This window comes from Molossus molossus, unplaced genomic scaffold (assembly GCF_014108415.1).
Source record: "Molossus molossus isolate mMolMol1 unplaced genomic scaffold, mMolMol1.p scaffold_m16_p_2, whole genome shotgun sequence".
Taxonomy (NCBI): domain Eukaryota; kingdom Metazoa; phylum Chordata; class Mammalia; order Chiroptera; family Molossidae; genus Molossus; species Molossus molossus.
In genome coordinates, this window is record NW_023425355.1 from 75,235 (window position 1) to 94,972 (window position 19,738).

General features: G+C 39.9%; 1 protein-coding gene across 3 annotated transcripts in view; it reads left to right on the forward strand.

Annotated features, from left to right (window-relative positions):
* The first annotated feature begins 7,997 nt into the window (after positions 1-7,997).
* Positions 7,998-19,738, forward strand: part of ZDHHC15 (zinc finger DHHC-type palmitoyltransferase 15) — a 95,682-nt gene continuing 83,941 nt past the window's right edge. Inside the window, exon 1 of one of the 3 annotated variants that reach the window (XM_036270745.1) lies at positions 7,998-8,143. In XM_036270745.1, coding sequence (XP_036126638.1) covers positions 8,008-8,143 — 136 coding nt within the window. In that variant the 5' untranslated portion in view covers positions 7,998-8,007. The remainder of the gene's footprint in view (positions 8,144-19,738) is intronic. The other 2 variants (XM_036270748.1, XM_036270746.1) reach the window with 2 other exon arrangements.

Sequence of the window (19,738 nt, forward strand, 5' to 3'; positions counted from 1 at the left end):
CAGGAATGAGAGGGAACTAACCCTATTAAAAATGAAAGTCTAGATTTCGACATAAGAACTTAGGCTAACGTCTGCATGTCCCCACACCCACACTTTCTAATAGGTTACCTGGCACATAGTAGGTACTTGTAGTACTTGCAGCCCCTCAGTCGCACTAGAAAGAGCACTATAAGATAGGGCACAAGCCCTGTCTGGCTCGGCTCAGCAGTTAAAGCGTTGGTCCACCGATGCTCTGGTTTGATTCCTATTCAATGGCATGTACCTGCTTTGCAGGTTTGATTCCCCAACCCCCATGCAGGAGGCAACCAATCAATGTGCCTTTCTCACATCAATGTTTCTCTTCCTCCCTCCCTCCCACTCTATCTAAAAATCAATAGAAAAATATCATCTGGTGAGTATTAACAGCAACAAAAAAGATAGGACACAATGAGAACACCTTGAAATGTGGGCAAGTGATAACTTCCAAATCCAGTAGATCTTTCTGGAAAATGGCACTAATTAAAAGCCTGTGTCACTTGTTTAAGGCTCCCTGTTGACAGTCTGGCTTCTTTGCTTTCTGGTGATGGTGGTGGTACAGCTTGGTTGGGAAAAGGGGGTGAGGATGGCAATTAGGCTGTTAATAACCAAAGGCCCCAAGAGCATTAGGTTATTCTCACCTAGAAGAAATTCCTCCTTCATTTCAATACCCCCTCTGCATTCACAGGTTCCCCACTCATTTTCACTGAGAGAGCAGAGTTCCTGTCCGCATCACTATAGCAACCAGAAGCCAGACAGAGAAGGAGGGTAATGAAGTCATTTGACCCAAAGCTTAGTGTAATGTGTACTGGAAGGGAGTTGACTTTGGGGAGGAAAATAGATTACCCATTAGCTGGAAAGAAGTAGGCCGCTAGACTCTTCATCTTTCATCCCTATGCCTCCAGGTGAGGCAAGGTAGTCAGAGCCAGCTTGGTTCCTAGTGGGGGCAAAGGCCTGTGTTTTGGCCTTAATATGTGCCCTCTGCCCTGGCCCCTGTCAAGGGTACCAGGTACCAGACACTTCCCTACCTCGTCTTGTTACCACACAAAGACATGAGTGAACGTTTGTTCCACCTGTACATTCCCAGGACTGCATTTACTTTCCCTAAAACAGCGTCAAACATGGTAGTGATCCTTGAGGTAAATTCATACACTTCCCTAGTCCACTCACTTCATCTTAGACATTAGAATTCACATCTTCTCAAACTTCCATTTACTATTCAAACAGCCACAATCTCGGTTATAACACTGAAAATGTGGAAGGAAAGAGCTTACAAATCTTCCCACCTACCTGCCTTCTCTTGTCGCTATGGATGAACTGTCCATACTCCTATCAAAATCCAGCTCTTCAGCTGGGTACTAAATTCCACCCCTTCTTGATGAGCAAATGAATGACCCAAGCAATGCTCCCAGTGCTCTCTCCCACATCAGCAATTTACCATTTTTTACTGTGTCATTCCTATCAGTACACAAACATACTACAAAGTCCCCCATCTTAAAAACAAAACAAGGAAGAGAGAAACAAACAAAAAACCCTACCTTAACTGTACAGTCCCTTCCATCTACTGCACCTCTCTCTCTATTTGCTCTTTATGGCAAAGCACTCCAAAAATCATTGTCTATTTTTGATATCTCCACTTGCTCTATTCCCATTTCTCTTGAGCCCACCCCAATCAAGCTTTTTCTCCCACCATTCTAGCAAAATAGTTCTTCTCAAGGCTTGCTAAATCTAGTGGTTATTTCTCAGTGCTGGTATTACTTTACTAATCAGTAGCATTTGGCACTGTTGATCACTGCCTCCTCCCTGCAATACTTACTTCACTTGGTTTACAGGACATTTCTGTCTCTTGGTTCTCTTTCTGCCTCAGGGTTTGCTACTTTTCAGTGCCCTGGCTAGTTAGTTATTCCGTATCTCCTCTCTGCATTGCAGGACTCTAAGTTTAGACTCTCAATTCCTTCTCTTCCCTACTTATGTTCACTTTCTACAGAATCATACACAGTTTCATAACTTTAATCACATCTACACATAGAAGAATAACAATTCGATTAAATAACTTTGAATAAAAAATAGGCACAGAGCCCAAATAGACACTTCAAAGAAGATGCACAGATGGGCAGCAGATACATGAAAAGGTGCTCAACATCACTAGGTATAAGGGAAATGCACATTGAAATCACAGTGATATACCACTTCACATCTGTTAGAGTGGCTATTATCGCCCAGCCGGTGTGGCTCAGTGATTGAGCGTTGACCCCTGCACCAAGAGGTCAGCAGTTCAATTCCCGGTCAGGGCACATGCCCAGGTTGTGGGCCCGATTCGCAGTGGGGGGACATGCAGGAGGCAGCCAATTGATGTTCTCATCAATGTTTCTCTCTCCCCCTTCCTTCTTCTCTCTAAAATCAATAAAAAAAATTTTTTTAATTAAAAAAATGTTTTTAATTTAAAAAAAAAAAGGCTATTATCTAAGAAATAACAAGTGTTGGAGAGGATGTGGAGAAGAGGGAACTCTCATACACTATTGGCAGAAATGTAAACTAGTAAAGCCAGTACGGAAAACAGTGTAGAGGTGCCTCAAAAAAATTAAGAATAGAGCTACCTTTAATCCCTCTTCTGGGTGTCTACATGAAAAATTTGATAACATTTATCTAGAAAGATAATGTACCCTATGTTTATTGCAGCATTATTCACCATAGGTAAAATGTAGAAATAACCTAAGTGTCCTTTGACTAATGTTTACATAAAGAAGAGGTGGCACGTGTATACAATGAACACTACTCAGCCATAAAAAAGACAAAATATTGCCTGGTCAGTGTGGCTCAGTGGATTGACGGTCATCCCATGGACTGAGAGGTTCTGGTTCGACTCCCAGTCAAGGCTGCTGCCCAGATTGCTTGTGGGCTTGATCCCCAGTTGGGGGCATGCAGGAGGCAACCGATTGATGTTTCTTACACTGATGTTTCTATCTCTCCCTTCCTCTTTCTCTAAAGAAGCAATAAAAACATTTTTTTTTAAAAAGATTAAATATTGCCATTTTCATCAACATGGAAGAATCTTGAGAGCATTATACTACAGTAAGTCAGATAGAAAAGGACAAGAACTATATGATTTTACTCTTACATGGGATATAAAACAAAAAGCAACAAAAGAACAAGCAAAACAAACAATACACAAATGAATGGATACAGATAACATAATGGTAGTTACCAGAAGGGAATGGGTATGGGGGGAGGGTGAAGAAGGTAAAGTAGTCAAATACATGGTGACAGAAGGAGACTAGAATTCTGGTTGTGAGTGCACAATAGAATGAAATTATGCCATTTGAAAAAACATATGTAACTTGATCACACAATGCTAAGGTTGATAAGTCAGAACAGAGAAAGACAAATAATATATGATATCTCTTATATGTGGAATCTAAAAGCAATCACAATATTTTGTAAACATTTTATTAAACATATTGGGGTGAGATTGGTTAATAAAATTATATACAATTCAATTGTATAATTCTATATCATCTGTATATTGTATTGTGTGTTCATCACCAAAAATCAAGTCTTTTTTTTTACCATTTATACTTGCTTTACCCTCTTTCACCTCCCTCACCTCCCCCACCCCCTTTTCTTTAAAAAAAAAAAGATATTTTTATTGATTTTTAGGGAGAGAGAAAGGGAGATGGAGAGAGAGAGAAACATCTGTCGGCTGCCTTCTGCATGCAGCCTGGACCAGGAATGGAACCGGCAACCTTTCAGTGCACGGGATGACACTCAACCAACTGAATCACACTGGCCAGGGCCCCTCTTCCTTTTGGTAATTACCATCCTGTTCTTTGTATCTATAAGTGTTTGGTTCTTGGTTTTTTTGTTTTGGCAACTGCCTTTATTTATTTATTTATTTAGGTTAATCCTTAAGTATATTTTTGAATTATTTTTAGAAAGAGTAGAAGGAAGGGACAGGGAGACAGAGAGAGAGAGAAATAGCGATGTGAGAGAGACACATTGATTGGTTGCCTCCCACATGGCCCAGACCAGGGCCAAGGATCAAATCTGCAACCCATTTATGTGCCGTTGACTGGGAATCGAACCTGAGACCCTTTGGTCCATAGGCAAACGCTCTTAACTGCTGAGACAAACTAGCCAGGGCTCTATGAGTTTGATTTTTTGTGCTTTTTTTGGCTTAATCTCTTCATCGACCTGGAGAGTATTTTGATAACTGAAATAAGCCTGTCTGTGCTCTGGTGGGTATGCTGGTGTGGCTCAGTTGGTTGGTTGTTGTCCAGTGCAACAGTTCAGGGAAAGGTTGTCAGTTCAGTTCCTGGTTAGGGCACATGCCTGGGTTGCAGGCTCGATCCCTGGTAGGGGGCATGCAGGAGGCAACCGGTTGTTTTTTCACTCTCACATCAATGTTTCTCCCTCCCTTCCTCTCTCTAAGAAATAAAAAAATAAAATAAATAAGCTAGTCAAAGACATACCATATGATTTCACTTATATGTGAAATCTAATGAAAAAAATAAACACAAACAGACTCATAGATTCAGAAAACAGACTGAAAACTGTTAGAGGGGAAAAAAACCCTGAAATCTTTTTTGTTTTGTTTTGTTAATCCTCACTGGAGTATATTTTTCCACTGATATTTTTAGATAGAGTGGGAGGGAGAGAGAAACATCAATGTGAGACAAACACATCGATTGGTTGCCTCCTGCATGACCCCAACCAGGACCAGGGACAAAAGTGCAACCCAGGTACGTGCCCTTGACTTGGAATTGAACCCAAGACCCTTCAGTCTGCAGGCTGATGCTCTAACTGCGGAGCCAAACTGGCCAGGGCATAACCCTGACATCTTACTTTTTTGTTTTGTTTTGTTTTTATTTATTTATTATTATTATTTTACTTATTTTATGAGCCCACCCCCAGTCCCTCCAACCCCCACCCCTCTCCGCCCCTTCCCCAGCCCACTAACCCTGACATCTTAAGAGCAGAGAGTAAGATGGTGGTTACTAGGGGTTAGGGATTGACAGAATGAGAAAGAAAGATGTTGTTTAAGGGTGCATACTTGCGCCCTGGCTGGTTTGGCTCAGCAGTTAGAGCGTCAGCCTGTGGACTAGAGAGTTCCGGGTTTGGTTCCCGCTAGGGGCATGTACCTCAGTTGCAGTTTGTCCCTGGCCCCCCGTTGGGGTTGTGTAGGTGGCAACCAGTCGATGTGTCTCTCTCACATCGATGTCTCTCTTCCTCCCTCTCTCCCTCCTGCTCTATCTGAAGATAAATGCAAAAATGTCCTCGGATGAGGATAAAAAAAAAAATAATAAGGGTACATACTTGCAACTAGTAGATAAATAAGTCCTGGAAATCTAATACACAGTACAGTGATTATAAACAACAAAACTGTACTATAAATATTACACTTGCTAAGAGGCTAGATCTTTTTTAAAATACATTTTTATTGATTTTTTTCCTTTACTGATTTGAGAGAGAGAGGAAGTGAGGAGCAGAGAGATAGAAACATCAATGAGAGAGAACATGGATTGGCCGCCTCCTGCATTCTCCACACCAGGGATTTGGCCCACAACCTGGGCATGTGTCCTGACTGGGAATAGAACTGGTGACCTGTTGGTGCAGGGTCGACATTCAACCACTGAACCACACCAGCTGGACTGTTTTTATTGATTTTTAGACAGAGAGAAAGGGAGAGAGAGAGAGAAACATCAATAAGAGAGAAACTTCAATTGGCTGCCTCCTGCATGCCCCGCACTAGGGATCGAGCTTGCAACATGGGCATGTGCCCTGACTAGGAATTGAATCCCAACCTCTTGGTGCATAGGTCAACACTCAACCACAGAGCCACACCAGCTGGGCTAGATCTTAATTGTTTCTAACTCTTAAAACAAATTATAATTACATGATATAAGAGAGGTTTTACTTACTGCTACAACAACAATTACAATTATAAGTGTCTCAAATCAACATGTCCTAATGTTAAAATTACACAATGTTGCATGTCAAATATATCTGAATAAAAATTGTCAAAAATGGTAACTATGTGAGGTGATGGATGTGTTAACTAGCTTGATTGTGGTAATCATTTCAAATATACAATGTATATGTATAGCAAACCATCATGCTATGCACCTTAAATACATACAGTTTTTATTTTATTATTTAAAATATGTTTTTATTGACTTTTTTAGAGAGAGAGGGAGAGAGAAACATTGGTGTAAGAGAGCTACATCAATTGGCTGCCTCTTGCATGCCCCCTACTGGGGATGGAGCCTGTGACCCCCAGCATGTGCCCTGAGGGAGAATCAAACCAAGACCTCTCAGTTCATGGGACAACACTCAATCCACTGAACCACACCAGCCTGGCAATATACCATTTTTAATTGTCAATTATATCTTGATAAAGCTGAATATAACATCATATTTAATTATCCATGTGAGAACTTTAGGATGCAAATAATTAATTGAGCTATTAAAACTACAGTTAGTCTACATTTCATTATATTATTATTTTAGTACTACAACCATTAAGTAATTTAATATTAAAAAAAAAAAAAAACACAACAAAGCTCTTCTCCTTTCCACACATTTACTGCATATATAACCATGAATAAAGAACAGAGAGCAACCTTCTTGAAATTCTTGCTCCCACATTGCAGTCATATAGAATGTGAATCGATCATGGGTCTCATCAGCAAAATCACACATGTCTTCATGTCATAGACCTTTGAAAATCATTAAACAGTGAGTATCAAATCCATAAATGTCAAAAGTTTGCTATACTTCTATTATAGCACTTAGACTTGTGTTATTGAACACATATTGCACTGATAAGAACATGAGCTTCTTGGGGATAGGGCCTATTTTTTCATTCTTTTATTCTAAATTTGGCCTAATACAAAACAACCAGTCCAAAACCATTTGTTGAATTAAATTGCTTCCCTAATTGGTCTCTCTACTCCCAGGCCATCCTTCTCTCCGAAATTCCGCCAGTTCTTTTACAAAGATACATCAGTGATAATGTAATTCTATTGTCCTAAAAACTTCAATGGCTGTTCATAATCTGTTTCATAGGACAATGTCCACACACCCTGTCTGGGCATATAATGACCTTCAAACCCTGCCCTTAGACTATATTCTCAGTCTCACAGTCAGCCTCTCCTCTTCACACACCCTCTTCTCAAGCCTTATCACCTGTTCCTAGAACACTGGGTTTTCATTACTCTGTGCCTTTGCAAATGCTGTTTCCTCTGACTAAAGCTCAGCTTAAAACTACCTTTGTAGCTTTTCTTGACCCCTCACAGATTTAATGTCTCCCCGCCTCCCCTTTGCTTTTCCTATATCAGTATGTTTACTTATTCTTCAAATTGACTACGTTAACTCAGGAGGAAGGGAAGAAGAGTTGGAAGGAGGAAGTGTCCAGCCAACGGACTTACCCAAGCAGCGACTGCAGCATTACGTACTAAGCATATTGTTCAAGAAGCAGTGGGAGGATGAAGCTGAGTGACCTTTAAGTCATGAGATGCTAAGGTGCATCTTTCACACTGCGTTTATGCGTGCTCATGTATGCGGGAGGGGGTCGTGTGCAAAGAGAAACAGACTGAGAAACAGAGGGGATAAGCGTGGACGCAGTGCAGCAAGAGCAGATGGGCAGACCCATATTTCTTCTGCTCTACAGTTTCTAGCCTCAACTAGCGCTGAGCAAGTGGGTGGGAGAGGAGGAAGGGGAGGGCCTGTGCTCGCTCTGAGCTGCCCAGCCTCGACTGCCCTAGGGATCACTTCCACTCCCCGGCCAGTGCTGTTCGCCATGACTCATGCCTATTGTGCCAGCCGGGGCGAACTCTGCCCCACAGCCCCACAGGTGGTAACGGCTCCGTGAGAAGGTTCCCGCCAGGGTAGGCAGTGGAGCGCCGCACAACGCGCCTTCCTGCCTCCCAGCTGCGGCCCCAGCAGTTCCGACCCAGCGCCATCAGGCCTGCTCGGTCGATCTTCGAGCTGAAGATGCGGCGGGGCTGGAAGATGGCTCTGTCCGAGGGGCTGCGGTGCTGCCGCCGGGTACTTTCCTGGGTGCCAGTGCTCGTTATCGTCCTCGTCGTGCTTTGGTCTTACTATGCCTACGTCTTTGAGCTCTGCCTGGGTAAGTGGAGCTGGGCACCTAAGGTAGGGAATTATGCTCCAGCATAATCGCCTGCCCTACCCTTCACTGGTGTTCCCTGTGCTCTCAGCCCTCACACTGCGGGGTTTTTTTTCTTTATCTGCCTGAAGAGCTCCCCACCTCCGACCTCTTGCCACAATATTTCTTCCCCTACCCCGCCCCCCAAAGATCCCACCTTGTCTCCATAGCTTCTCACCTAGGGTTTCTTACATTTCCTGGCCTTACCCACAAGGAATTCCATGTTCTCCCCACTAGGGCTCCCTTTTCTATTACAGAACAAACACTTGTGCCTTGTATTCTCATTCTGGGGGCTCCCGCCCTACCACAATGAGGAAACAGCATATCCTGTATCCTTAAACTGTCCACTTACATTACAAAACCCACCAATGCTTTCAACTAGGAACCCCACATTTCCCCACACTCTCTAACTAGGAATTTCAAAATATTTTCTGTGTTCTCTTACTAGGCTCTTCTTTTTCCAACATGAGGCTTAATCCTTTTTTCATATTATCTCACTAACTGAAGAGCTTCATATCTTCTCCAACTTGGGACCCCCCCCCCAGCATACCTTGTTCTATCCCACAAAGTGGTAAGCCTTCCATTCTCTCCCTGTGAGCTTCACCATATTTCATCTTCTCCAATGGAATGGGAGTCCTATAATGTATCTTGCCGTGTCCCCTCACACTAGAGCCTCTGACTTTATCACACTGGGGTTCCCTTTAGTCTCTTGCCTTTCTGCTTTGAGGAGCATTTAGTACTTCCCATGGAGGCTCCACATTATTTTCAACATCTCATACTAGTCACCCTGCGTTTTATCACACTAGGGTCCTGCCTTGCGCATTGTCTTCTCACACTACAGTGTCCTCTTTACTCTCCCACAGGGTTCCAACAATACTTCTCATACCCCTTCCAAGGGCCACTACTTTTCTAATGATGATCCCCCTTTTATCTTTTTTAACATCTACTCCCACCCCCTGCAGTCTTCTTCTACTGTTAGCCCCACGTTTTGCCACTCTTTCTCTGAGTTTTTTTCTTCTTATTTCTCTTGCTTCCCACTAGTATTGCACTTGTACCCTGTCTTCTCAAATAAGAAAAACACCACCTGTTCCCTCTGGAGTTTCTAATATTTCCTGCCCCTTTCAGTGGGAGCCTAATTTCTTGCCTCTTCTTCATTAGACCACACATTTTATAAATTTGAGGACTCTTCTTGTACTCTGTCTTTTCAGACTAGGGAGCATTCCGTCTCCTCCTTATCTATAAAATGTTCCCACAGTATATTCTATTCTTATAAACTCAGAATGCCACAATATTTCTAGACATAAATTCCAAGATCTTATCCTGTGTTTTCCCTACTTAGTTAACACCAAGTCCCCTATCTTTATCACAGGTGTCCTTATCAATTCACAGTGGACTTTTCATATTATATCATGTCTCCTCACAACACAACTGCTTTCCTCACATTGAAATTTCCTCTTACCCCTATTCTCTCTTATTGAAGAATTTCCACATCTTCTCAGAGATTGCACTAATTATTATTGTCACTTAAATACTAGAATCCCAATTCACGGACCCTTAAACTTATGTCCTATAATGTTCCTTATTCATTCAGTGTGAGCTCCCAGTATATTTCCAGTACCCTCACATTAAGACTCCTACTTGTTATGTTGGACGTCATCTCCCAAGTCCCTCCAAGACTGTTTTATTTCTTCATACCAGATTCTTATCACATTAAAAATTATAGTTAGGGTCCTGCTTTTTCCAACCCAGGACTGACTCTACTTGTAACTTTCTTCTCTTACATAGTCTATTTCAAGTACACTAGGATTAACTTAGGAGGCAGAAAAATAACCCCCTTTTTCAATATAGAATTTTCTTGTACTCAGTTCTGTGCGTCAGAGTTTGAACTTTCCTCACCTTTTTAGACTTATTGTGGAAAATGCAGAAAGACTTATTAAAATTAAATTCAGTTAGTTGCCTCCATAGATGCAGATTTTGGCTTTGGTTTTCTTTTGATCTAAATCTGGTATTGAGGTATATTAAGTGGGCCATACAGTGACTGGAAATTTTTCTATTCCTAGACCTTACCACCTTGCTTTTTTGAAGGATTGACTGAAGGGCTAAGAGTTCAGCCCATCATTATAGTATGGACTTTACATCTAAGTTCAATGCCATATTGTAAATACTATTAAACATATTTTGGAGTTTTTCAATACTGAACTATGTGAGCTTTGCCAAGCAACATTTAAAAAATTTATAATGATTATGACTAACACTTAGATAGGGCTTAATCTGTGCTAGACAATCTTCTAGGTGCTGTAGATATATTAACTCTATATTGATTCCTTTAGTTCTCACAATAACCATACAAAGCAGATACCATTACTATCCCCATTGTATACATGTGCAAACTGAGGCACAGATGAGGAAAATGAGGTAAAGACCAAGTTAGAATCAGTGCAAATAACCACCTTTCCAAAAGTTCTTATTAAAGCATACAATATTGAAATCTGAAAGAAAATGTAGAGCTTATTTATTTTGTTTTCTTAAACATATTTGCAAAGCACTTGTTACATGTCAGACACTGTTTTTAAATGACCAAATACACCTCTCTCTCCCTCCCTCCATCTCACTCTCTCTTAATCCTCATACTAACCTTATGAGGTACATACTATCATTATTCCCATGTTAAAGAAAAGCCAACAGAGACACATACAGTAAGAAGCTTGCCTAAGGTTACAGAGCTAGTAAATAGCCAGGCTTGGACGGCAACCCAGGCAGTAGGCTCCACAGTCCATGTTTTAACCACCACAGTATCTTAACTCTTTGCCTCCTCTCAACTAATACAGAGGTCAAAACTATGACTCACAGGCTAAATGTATGTTATTTGGCCTGAACAATGTTTTCTTAACATTTTGCGCCAGTTACTATTATTTCAAAATCAGAAGAGTAAGTTAGCCTTTACTTCCAATTCTGGCTCTACCAATCCATCCTTTCATCTTCATTTTACAATCTTTAACAAATTAGAGACCTGGCTTTCAGAAATGTTAAATCAAATTTTGCTCAAGTCACATGTTTAGTAAATTAATGGAGAATTGGATGTCAAGGCTGCTTGATATCTAAGCAATACAACTAAAAAGTATCCAGTTTTTAGGTAAAATTCACATATCCTAAAATTATTTTTATTTATTTAGTTACACGTTCTCTCTCTCTCTCTCTCTTTTTTTGTCATTGTTGTTAATCCTCACCCGAGAATATTTCTCAATTAATTCTTAGATAGAGTGGAAGGGAGGGAAGGGAAGAGAGAGAAACATTGATGTGAGAGAGACACATCGATTGGCTGCCTCCCGCACAACCTCACCTAGGGTCAGGGATTGAACCTGCAACCCAGGTATGTGCTCTTGACTGGGAATTGAATCAGAGACCATTTGGTCGGCCAGCCGATACTCTAACCACTGAGCAACCCAGCCAGGACAAAGTTAACTATTTTTAAAGTGTTCAATTCAGTGACCTTTAGTACATTCACAGTACTGTACACCGTAATTAATATCTAGTTCTAAGACATTTCATCACTCCAAAAGGAAACCTCATTGTCACTAAATAGGCATTCCCCATTTTCTCCTTTCCCCAGTCTCTACCAGTCACTAATCTGTGTTTCGTCACTATGGATTTACCTATTCTACATGTTTCACATAAATGGCATAATACAATACAAGGTGTGTCAAAAGTAGGTTTACAGGCATTCATGTGAAAAATAATACAATAATTAATAGATAAAAATACAAGAATAAACTCTGTTTCACATACTCACAACTGTATGTGTTCATTTGTGTCTGGATTATTTCAATTAGCATAGTATTTTTGAGGTCCATTCTCATTGCAGTATATAACAGTACTTCATTCATTTTTATGGCTAATAACCCATTTTATGTACATACCACACTTAATCCATCTATTACTTAATGGACATTTGGATTGTTTCCACCTTTTGTCTATTCTGAAGAGTGCTGCTATAAACAAGTATTTGTACAAGTATTTGTTTGAATACTTGTTTTCAATTTTTTGGAATAAATACCAAGGAGACAGGTGGAAATTGCTAGGCTGTATTCTATATTTAACTTCTTAAGGAACCTAAAAAATAACTTCCACTATAGTTGCACAATTTGATATTCCTACCTGTAATGCAGGAGGGTTCTAATTTCTCCATATCCTCACCAATACTTTTTGTTTTCCATTTTTATTACAGACATCATAGAGGTTATGAATTTTAAGATCAGCTTTTCCACTTCTGCAAAATGGTTGGTGGAATTTTGATTGCACTTACTTTGCATATTCTTTTGGAGAGAATGATCATCTTAACAATATCAAGTTTTCATAACCCATAAACATGAGATATCTTTCCATTTATTTAGGTCTTTAATTGCTTTCAGCAATATTTTAGAATTTTAATTGTGTAAGTCTTGAGCCTCTTTGGTTACATTTATTCCTAAGTATTTTACTTTTCTTGATGCTATTACAAATGGAATAGTTTTTTTAATTTCTTGTTATGCTTTTTCTATGCTTGTGCATAGAAATAAAACTTATATGGGTTGTTGATCCTGTGTTCTCCAAATTTGATTAATTTATTCATTAGGTCTAACAGGTTATTTCGTAGATTCTTTTTATAAAATATTTTTTCTTTATTGATTTTAGAGGGAGAGAAAGATAGAAACATCAATGAGAGAGAACATCGACTGGCCGCCTCCTGCATGCCCCCCACTGGGGATCGGGCCCACAACCTGGCATGTGCCCTGACTGGGAATCGAACCAGCAACCTCTTGGTGCATGGGTCGACCCTCAACCATGGAGCGACACCGGCCAGGCTTTTTTGTGGATTCTTTTGAATTATTTGTACATGGATCACATCATCTGAAAATAAAGATAATTTTATTTATTTCTAATTTTTCCATTAATGCCCTTTATTAAGTTGTGGAACTTTTCTTCTATTTCTAATTTTTTGATAATTTTCTATGAAAGTGTGTGTATAATATTGTCAAATGCTTTGCTAACATCAATTGAGATGACTGTGTAGGTTTTCCTTTATTCTATTAATGTAGTGCATTACATTATTGGTTTTCATATGTTGAACCACTCTTACATTTCTTGGATTCATCTCCCTTCATCATGATATGTAATACTTTAATATGGTGCTGAATTTTGTTTGCTAGTAATTGAATAGTTTTTGCACTTATATTCATAACAGATATTTGTATGTCATTTTCATTTATTGTGATGTCTTTATTGAGCTTGAGTGTCAGGATAATGCAGGCTTCATATAATGAGTTAGAAAGTATTCTTTTTTAAAAAATTTGTCTTTATTGTTGAAAGTATTACAGATGCCCCCCCTTTTCCCACCTTGACCCCCTGCACCCCACTTCTACCCCCACCAGGCCTTCACTGCACTGTTGTCTGTATCCATGGGTTAGGCATATATGCATATAAGTTCTTTGGTTAATCTCTTCCTGCCACCCCCCTTCTGAGATTCATCAGTCTGTTCCCTGTTTCTGTGTTTCTGGATCTATTTTGTTCACCAGTTTATTTTGTTCATTGCATTCCACATATAAGTGAGATCATATGACACTTGTCTTTCTCTGACTGGCTTATTTCGCTTAAGAAGGTATTCTTTCATCTTCAAATTTTTGTAAGAGATTTAAAAGGATTAGTGTCATTCTATTTCAATATTTGGTACAACTCACCAGTGAATCCATTTGGTCTTAGCTTTACTTTGTTGGGAGGTTTTTGATTATTCATTCAATCTTTTTACTTAAAAGTCTGCTCAAATTTTTTCTTCTTGAGTCAGTAATGGTGGCTTCTGTTTTTCTAAGAATTTGTCCATTTCATCTAGATTATCTGAATGTTAGCGTACACTTGTTCCTAGTTTATCCTTTCTCTTTATGCAAGATTTCTATTAATATCTCCACTTACATTTCTGATATTAGTAATTTTATTATTTCTCTTTCTTTTTGTTCAGTCTAGTTAATCTTTTCAAGGTTCCAGATTTCAATTTTGTTGATCCTATTGTTTATGTGTTATTTTTTTCCCATGCTCTTCTTTGTTATATCATTCTCTTTGGCTCGCTTTGAGTTCATTTTGCTCTTTTGTTTTACTTCCTAAGGTATAAAGTAACATCATTGATTTGAGATATGTAATCTTAAATAATGCTGGCATTTACAGATATAAATTTTCCTTTGAGTTCTGTTTTCATGGTGTAGTATAGGATGTGGTATATTGTGTTTTTGTTTTTAATTCATCTATAAGTATTTTCTAATTTCACTTGTAATTTATTCTTCAATCCACTGATTGCCTAAGAATATGTTGTTTAATTTCCCCATAATTCTGAATTTTGTAGTTTTCATTGTTATTCATTTCTAGTTTAATTACATTGGCTTAATGGAAAAGAAGATACTTTGCATGATTTCAGTCTTTTATTTTAATTATTTATTATTATTCAATTTATTTTTCTTTATTTATTTTAGAGAGAGAGGAAGGGAGAAAGAGAGATAGAAACATCGATGAGAGAGAACATTGATTGGCTGCCCCCGCACGCCCCCAACTGGGTTTTGAGCCTGCAACATGGCATGTGCCCTGACCGGGAACTGAACCCGGTCCTCTCAGTCCATGCAACGATGCTCAGTCCACTGAGCCACACCAGCCAGGCTGATTTCAGTCATTTAAATATATTGAGATTTGTTTTGTGGTCTAACATTGGCCTATACTGGATAATGTTACATGTGTATTTGAGAAAAATATGTATTCTTCTGTTATTGGGTTCAGCGTTCTACATATGTATGTTAGGTCTAAATGGTTGATTGTGTTGTTCAAGTCCTCTCTCTCTATATTTTTTCTATCCACATCTGAGGACATTTTTGCATTTATCTACAGATAGAGCAGGAGGGAGAGAGGGAGGAAGAGAGAAAGAGAAATATGGATGTGAGAGAGACACATCGACTGGTTGCCACCCACACGACCCCAACCAGGGCCCAGGACAAATTGCAACCGAGGTACATGCCCTTAGTGGGAACCGAACCCGGGACTCTCTGGTCCACAGGCCGATGCTCTAACGGCTGAGCCAAACCATCCAGGGCCAAGTCCTCTATTTTCTTATTGATCTTCTGTCTAGTAGTTATATCCATTGTTGTGAGTGAGTATTGAAGTCTCCAGCTAATATTTTAATATTGTTTACATCCCCCTTCAGTAATGTCAAAGTTCTCTTCCTGTATTTTAGGACTTTGTTGTTAGGCATATATATATTTATAATTGTTATGTCATCTTGATGAATTAGCCCCTTTATCAATATATCATATCTTCCATTATCTCTTCTATCAAGTTTTAACTTTAAGTCTATTATGTCTTATCATAGCCACCCTAGCTCTCTTTTGGTTACTATTTACACGGATTTCTTTGAAAACTTGTCTTTCAAAGTGGCTATACCATGTTGCATTCCTATCAGAAGTGAATGAGACTTTCTATTACTCCATATACTTGTCATCACTTGGTATTTTCAGTATTTTGGAGTTTTGACATTCTATTATGTGTGTAGTGATATCTCATTATTTTATTGAAATTTTATTTGATTATTTTATTTTTAGTGTATCTATTTTGCTTTCCTTTCCTTTTTAATATACATTTTTAGGTTGTTGTGGTTTTTTTTTGGATTGCACTTCTTATTCTTTTTTTAAAATTTTGTTTTCTTTATTGATTCTAGTGAGAGAGAGGGAGAGAGAGATAGAAACATCGATGAGAGAGGACATTGATCGGCCGCCTCCTGCATGCCCCCCACTAGGGCTTTGGCCCACAACCTGGGCATGTCACACTGACTGGGCTATTTTTTAGATTTTTTGTATTGCTTATCCTATGTATTACAATTAACATGTTAACTTTATAGTAATAAAATTTGAATTAATAGTGCCTTAGTTTAATAGTATACAAAACCTTGCTTTTTTACAGCTCCATTTCCCACTTTATGTTGTTATTGTCATGAATTACATGTTTATACATTGTGTGCCTGTTAACATAGACTTATCATTACTGTTTTATAAATCATATGGTGAACAAAAGAAGAGTAGAAAACCAAATATACACTACTACTGGCTTGTATATTTACCTATGTAAATAGAAATCAGATTTTCCCTCTCCCCGGGGGGTGTTTGTGCTACCTGTTGTGAGTTGTTGTTGTTTGCTTGTTTAGTGATTTTTCTATATTAAAGACTATTCTCTGTTATGTGTGGTCTCAAAGTCTCTGTTCCTTAAACTTCTGTTCAGTTACTCATTTGATAAAGATTTAACAAATGTCTGTAGCACTGGCCAGTTTGGCTCAGCAATTGGAGCATCAGCCCACGGACTGGAGAGACCCGGATTCGGTTCCCACTGAGGGCGTGTACCTTAGTTGCAGTTTGTCCCCAGCCAGGTTGGGGTCGTGTGGGTGGCAACCGCTCTATGTTTCTCTCTCACATCAATGTTCCTCTCTCTCTCTTCCTCCCTCTTTCCCTCCTGTTCTGTCTGAAGATAAATGCAAAAATGTCCTTGGGTGAGGATTAAAAAAGTAAAAACAATAAAAAAAATAAATGTCTGTAGCAAGAGAGTCAAGCTACAAGAATCATTTTGTGAGAGTTTAGTATGACCATGACTTTTCATTTTAAATATAAGAAATAGAAAGAAAGAAAAAGTATACTCTCTCAGACTTTGCAGATTAGCTCTGTGTTGAGGGTACTCCTTCAACTTCTTGCAGGCTGTTTAAGACTGCCTTTGTGTTCATCCCCTGCTTGCAGTGCCTGCAAGCCAGTTAGAGGTGAAAGCTTAGAGTGCTCTCAGGCCTTTTCTGACCATGCATCCCACCCTTTCTGTGGGTGCACCCTTCTCACACATGGTAGCTTTTAAACACTTATTCCCCTACCAACCTTATACTCAATGTCTTACTTCCCAAATGTTCTGTGCTTCATGAGGGCCACTGTGGTCAATAACTCTGCTTATAAATGCTTTCAGCAAAAGCTAACCAAGAAGGTACCCCAAGCCTGAGAATTATCTGATAGACAAAACACAGGGAAGCCTTTGTGTTGGTCTTTGAGGGAACCACCAGGGAGTCCAGACTCACAACCACAATTTGATCATTGTATTCCATATTGCTTCCTCTGGCATTGGTCACCTGCATGAGGCCATTCTCACAGACTCTCCAGATTGTAGGTGTGGAGGATAGTAGACAAGCAATTTAAAATACTGTAGCATTCTCTTATAAAAAGGCAGCAGCTCCTTTCTTCACCAAGTCTTCCCTCCTGAATATTGTACATTTTTTACTAGATTCCACAGTTCTTCAAAAGTTGATTCTCACAGTTGTTGCCCCTTCAATCATAGCTTTGGGGAATGGACGAAAACGTGGATTTTCCTATTCTGATATTTTTTGGTGACTAACAGTATCCATTTTGAGAATAAAAAACAATGTCCAAGAGAGTCATGCTACAAGATTCATTTTGTGAGAGTTTAGTATGACTATGATTTTTCATTTTAAATATAACTGAAGTGTTCTTCATCTCTTACCTTAATAACACAAAGGGCAATATTAGAAAAAATAAAGGACAGGAGAAACTACTGAGTGCCACAATGTTTTAGAATAAAGGCCCTCTTTTTTTTTCTAACAAGTATATAACTTACAACAGATAATTTTTCAAGAACATATTTTCCCTTGGACTTATTGACTCCTTACAGATTTTAGGAATGAGAAGGACTTTAAAGTCAAATTCCCTGCCTAAGCAATGTCCACATATCCTCTACAACATTTCCAGATGTTTGCCATGGGAAGCTCACTCTGTTCCAATGCTGCCAGTCTGGTTGGTCATCATTGCCTTCCTGTGGGACCCAGTGGAATAGTCCCCTTGATCTTCTGAGCTGGGTGTTCTAAGAATGACCCTTGTATGGGTTATGTGGGCTGTACTATTGAATTTGGGTCTTGATTGCTGTTGTCTGTTTGTGGGTGTGCTCATCCCTCAGGATTGTTCACTGTCAGTCTCAATACCGACCCTGTCTTGCCAACTGTTATATAGGTGCTGATGGAACAAAACAAGGCAAAACCAGATGAGACCAAAAAGAACCTGAAAAAAATAGCAACAATAATAAAAGCAACAGCTTCAACAAAAATATTAAAAGACAACACACACACACACACACATGAAAATAATAATAGAAGGTGCAAGACCTAAATAATTAGAAGAAGGGGGGAAGGAATATGAAAGCAAACAATGCAAGGCAAAACCAGACCAAACCAAAAAGAACCTGAAAAAAATATCAGCAATAGGAATAATAAAAGCAGTAGCCTCAATAAAAACATTAAAAGATAAACAAACAGAAAACACACATACACAATGAAAGCAAAGAAGACAGAGACTAGAGATAGGGTAAGTATAACAAAAGGTACAAAATAATGAATGAAATAATTTCAGAAAATAATAATGCTAAAGAAAATATAGAATAGGAAAGTAAAAATTGGGAAAAGAAAACAAGAAAAAAATAATTTTAAAATAAAAAAGTACCCACCACCACAACAAAAACCTTGGATCTCACTGGATTTTGCTCTGATGTTTTTGGATCTGACCCTTTGGTGTGTAAGTACCTGCCCTCTTGGGCAGTTCTCTGGTACAGGTAATGTGCATCCCTTTCCCCGCCTGGCCCTGGGCCTCTTGCCTGAAGCCCTGCAGGGTGGGATCCTAGACAGCCTGGTGGGCAGGGTTTCCCTAGCCTAGAGTCTGGGTCTGCTTCATGCTCTCCCTTTAATGTACTTGTTCTGGGCTGCTTTCTCTTCACTCAAGGCACTGGGCTCTGCAGGGTATCACGTCTGATCATGGTGGTTTAAACAGATTTGCATTGGGGGTGGTGCCTGTAGCTTGTAGGAGGAGTAGGCAGTCACTTTCTCTCCTTCCAACACCTCAGCTTTGCCTGGGTTCCTGGCACCCCCTGGTCACCACCACCCCAACCAGGGCAAGATAGAAAAAAAGAGGAGACAAAAAAACCCCACTCTGCTTGGCTGTCTAATTTTTCACCAAGGCTGGCTCTCGCTGGGCAGGGCTTCTGGCCAGTCTCCCATCTGTTCAGAAGTCCTGATCCCCAGTGCTGCCGGGACCAGCTGCTGGTGTGCCGATTTCCAGCCCAGAGGTGAGGAGAGGGGCACCTCCTTGCTGGAGGTGGGGAGGATCATGCCTCTTTCTCCAGGCACTCTGCCTAGCCTCTGTCCAAGTTCTTTCAGTGAACAATTGGCCCCTCAGATTCAGAGGGGGGTGATCCTCTCAGATCCCTTCTCTGGTCCGCAATTCTGCTTTGTAGCCCTTCCTAGCTACCACAGTCGGCAATCTTCCCAGGCTGGTGTTGGCACCAACCACTCACCTTCAATCTGGGATAGTGCTGTCTGAGTCCCCCTGGTGGGCTGAATCACCTCTCATTCTCACTCTCCGATGCTATGTGGGCTCCCCTTCCGTTTTCTGTTGCTCTCCTTTGGGGATCTCTTGTGTGGGGCTGAATGTTCCCCCCAGCCCCACCACAGGGGGCAGGAGCTGCAAC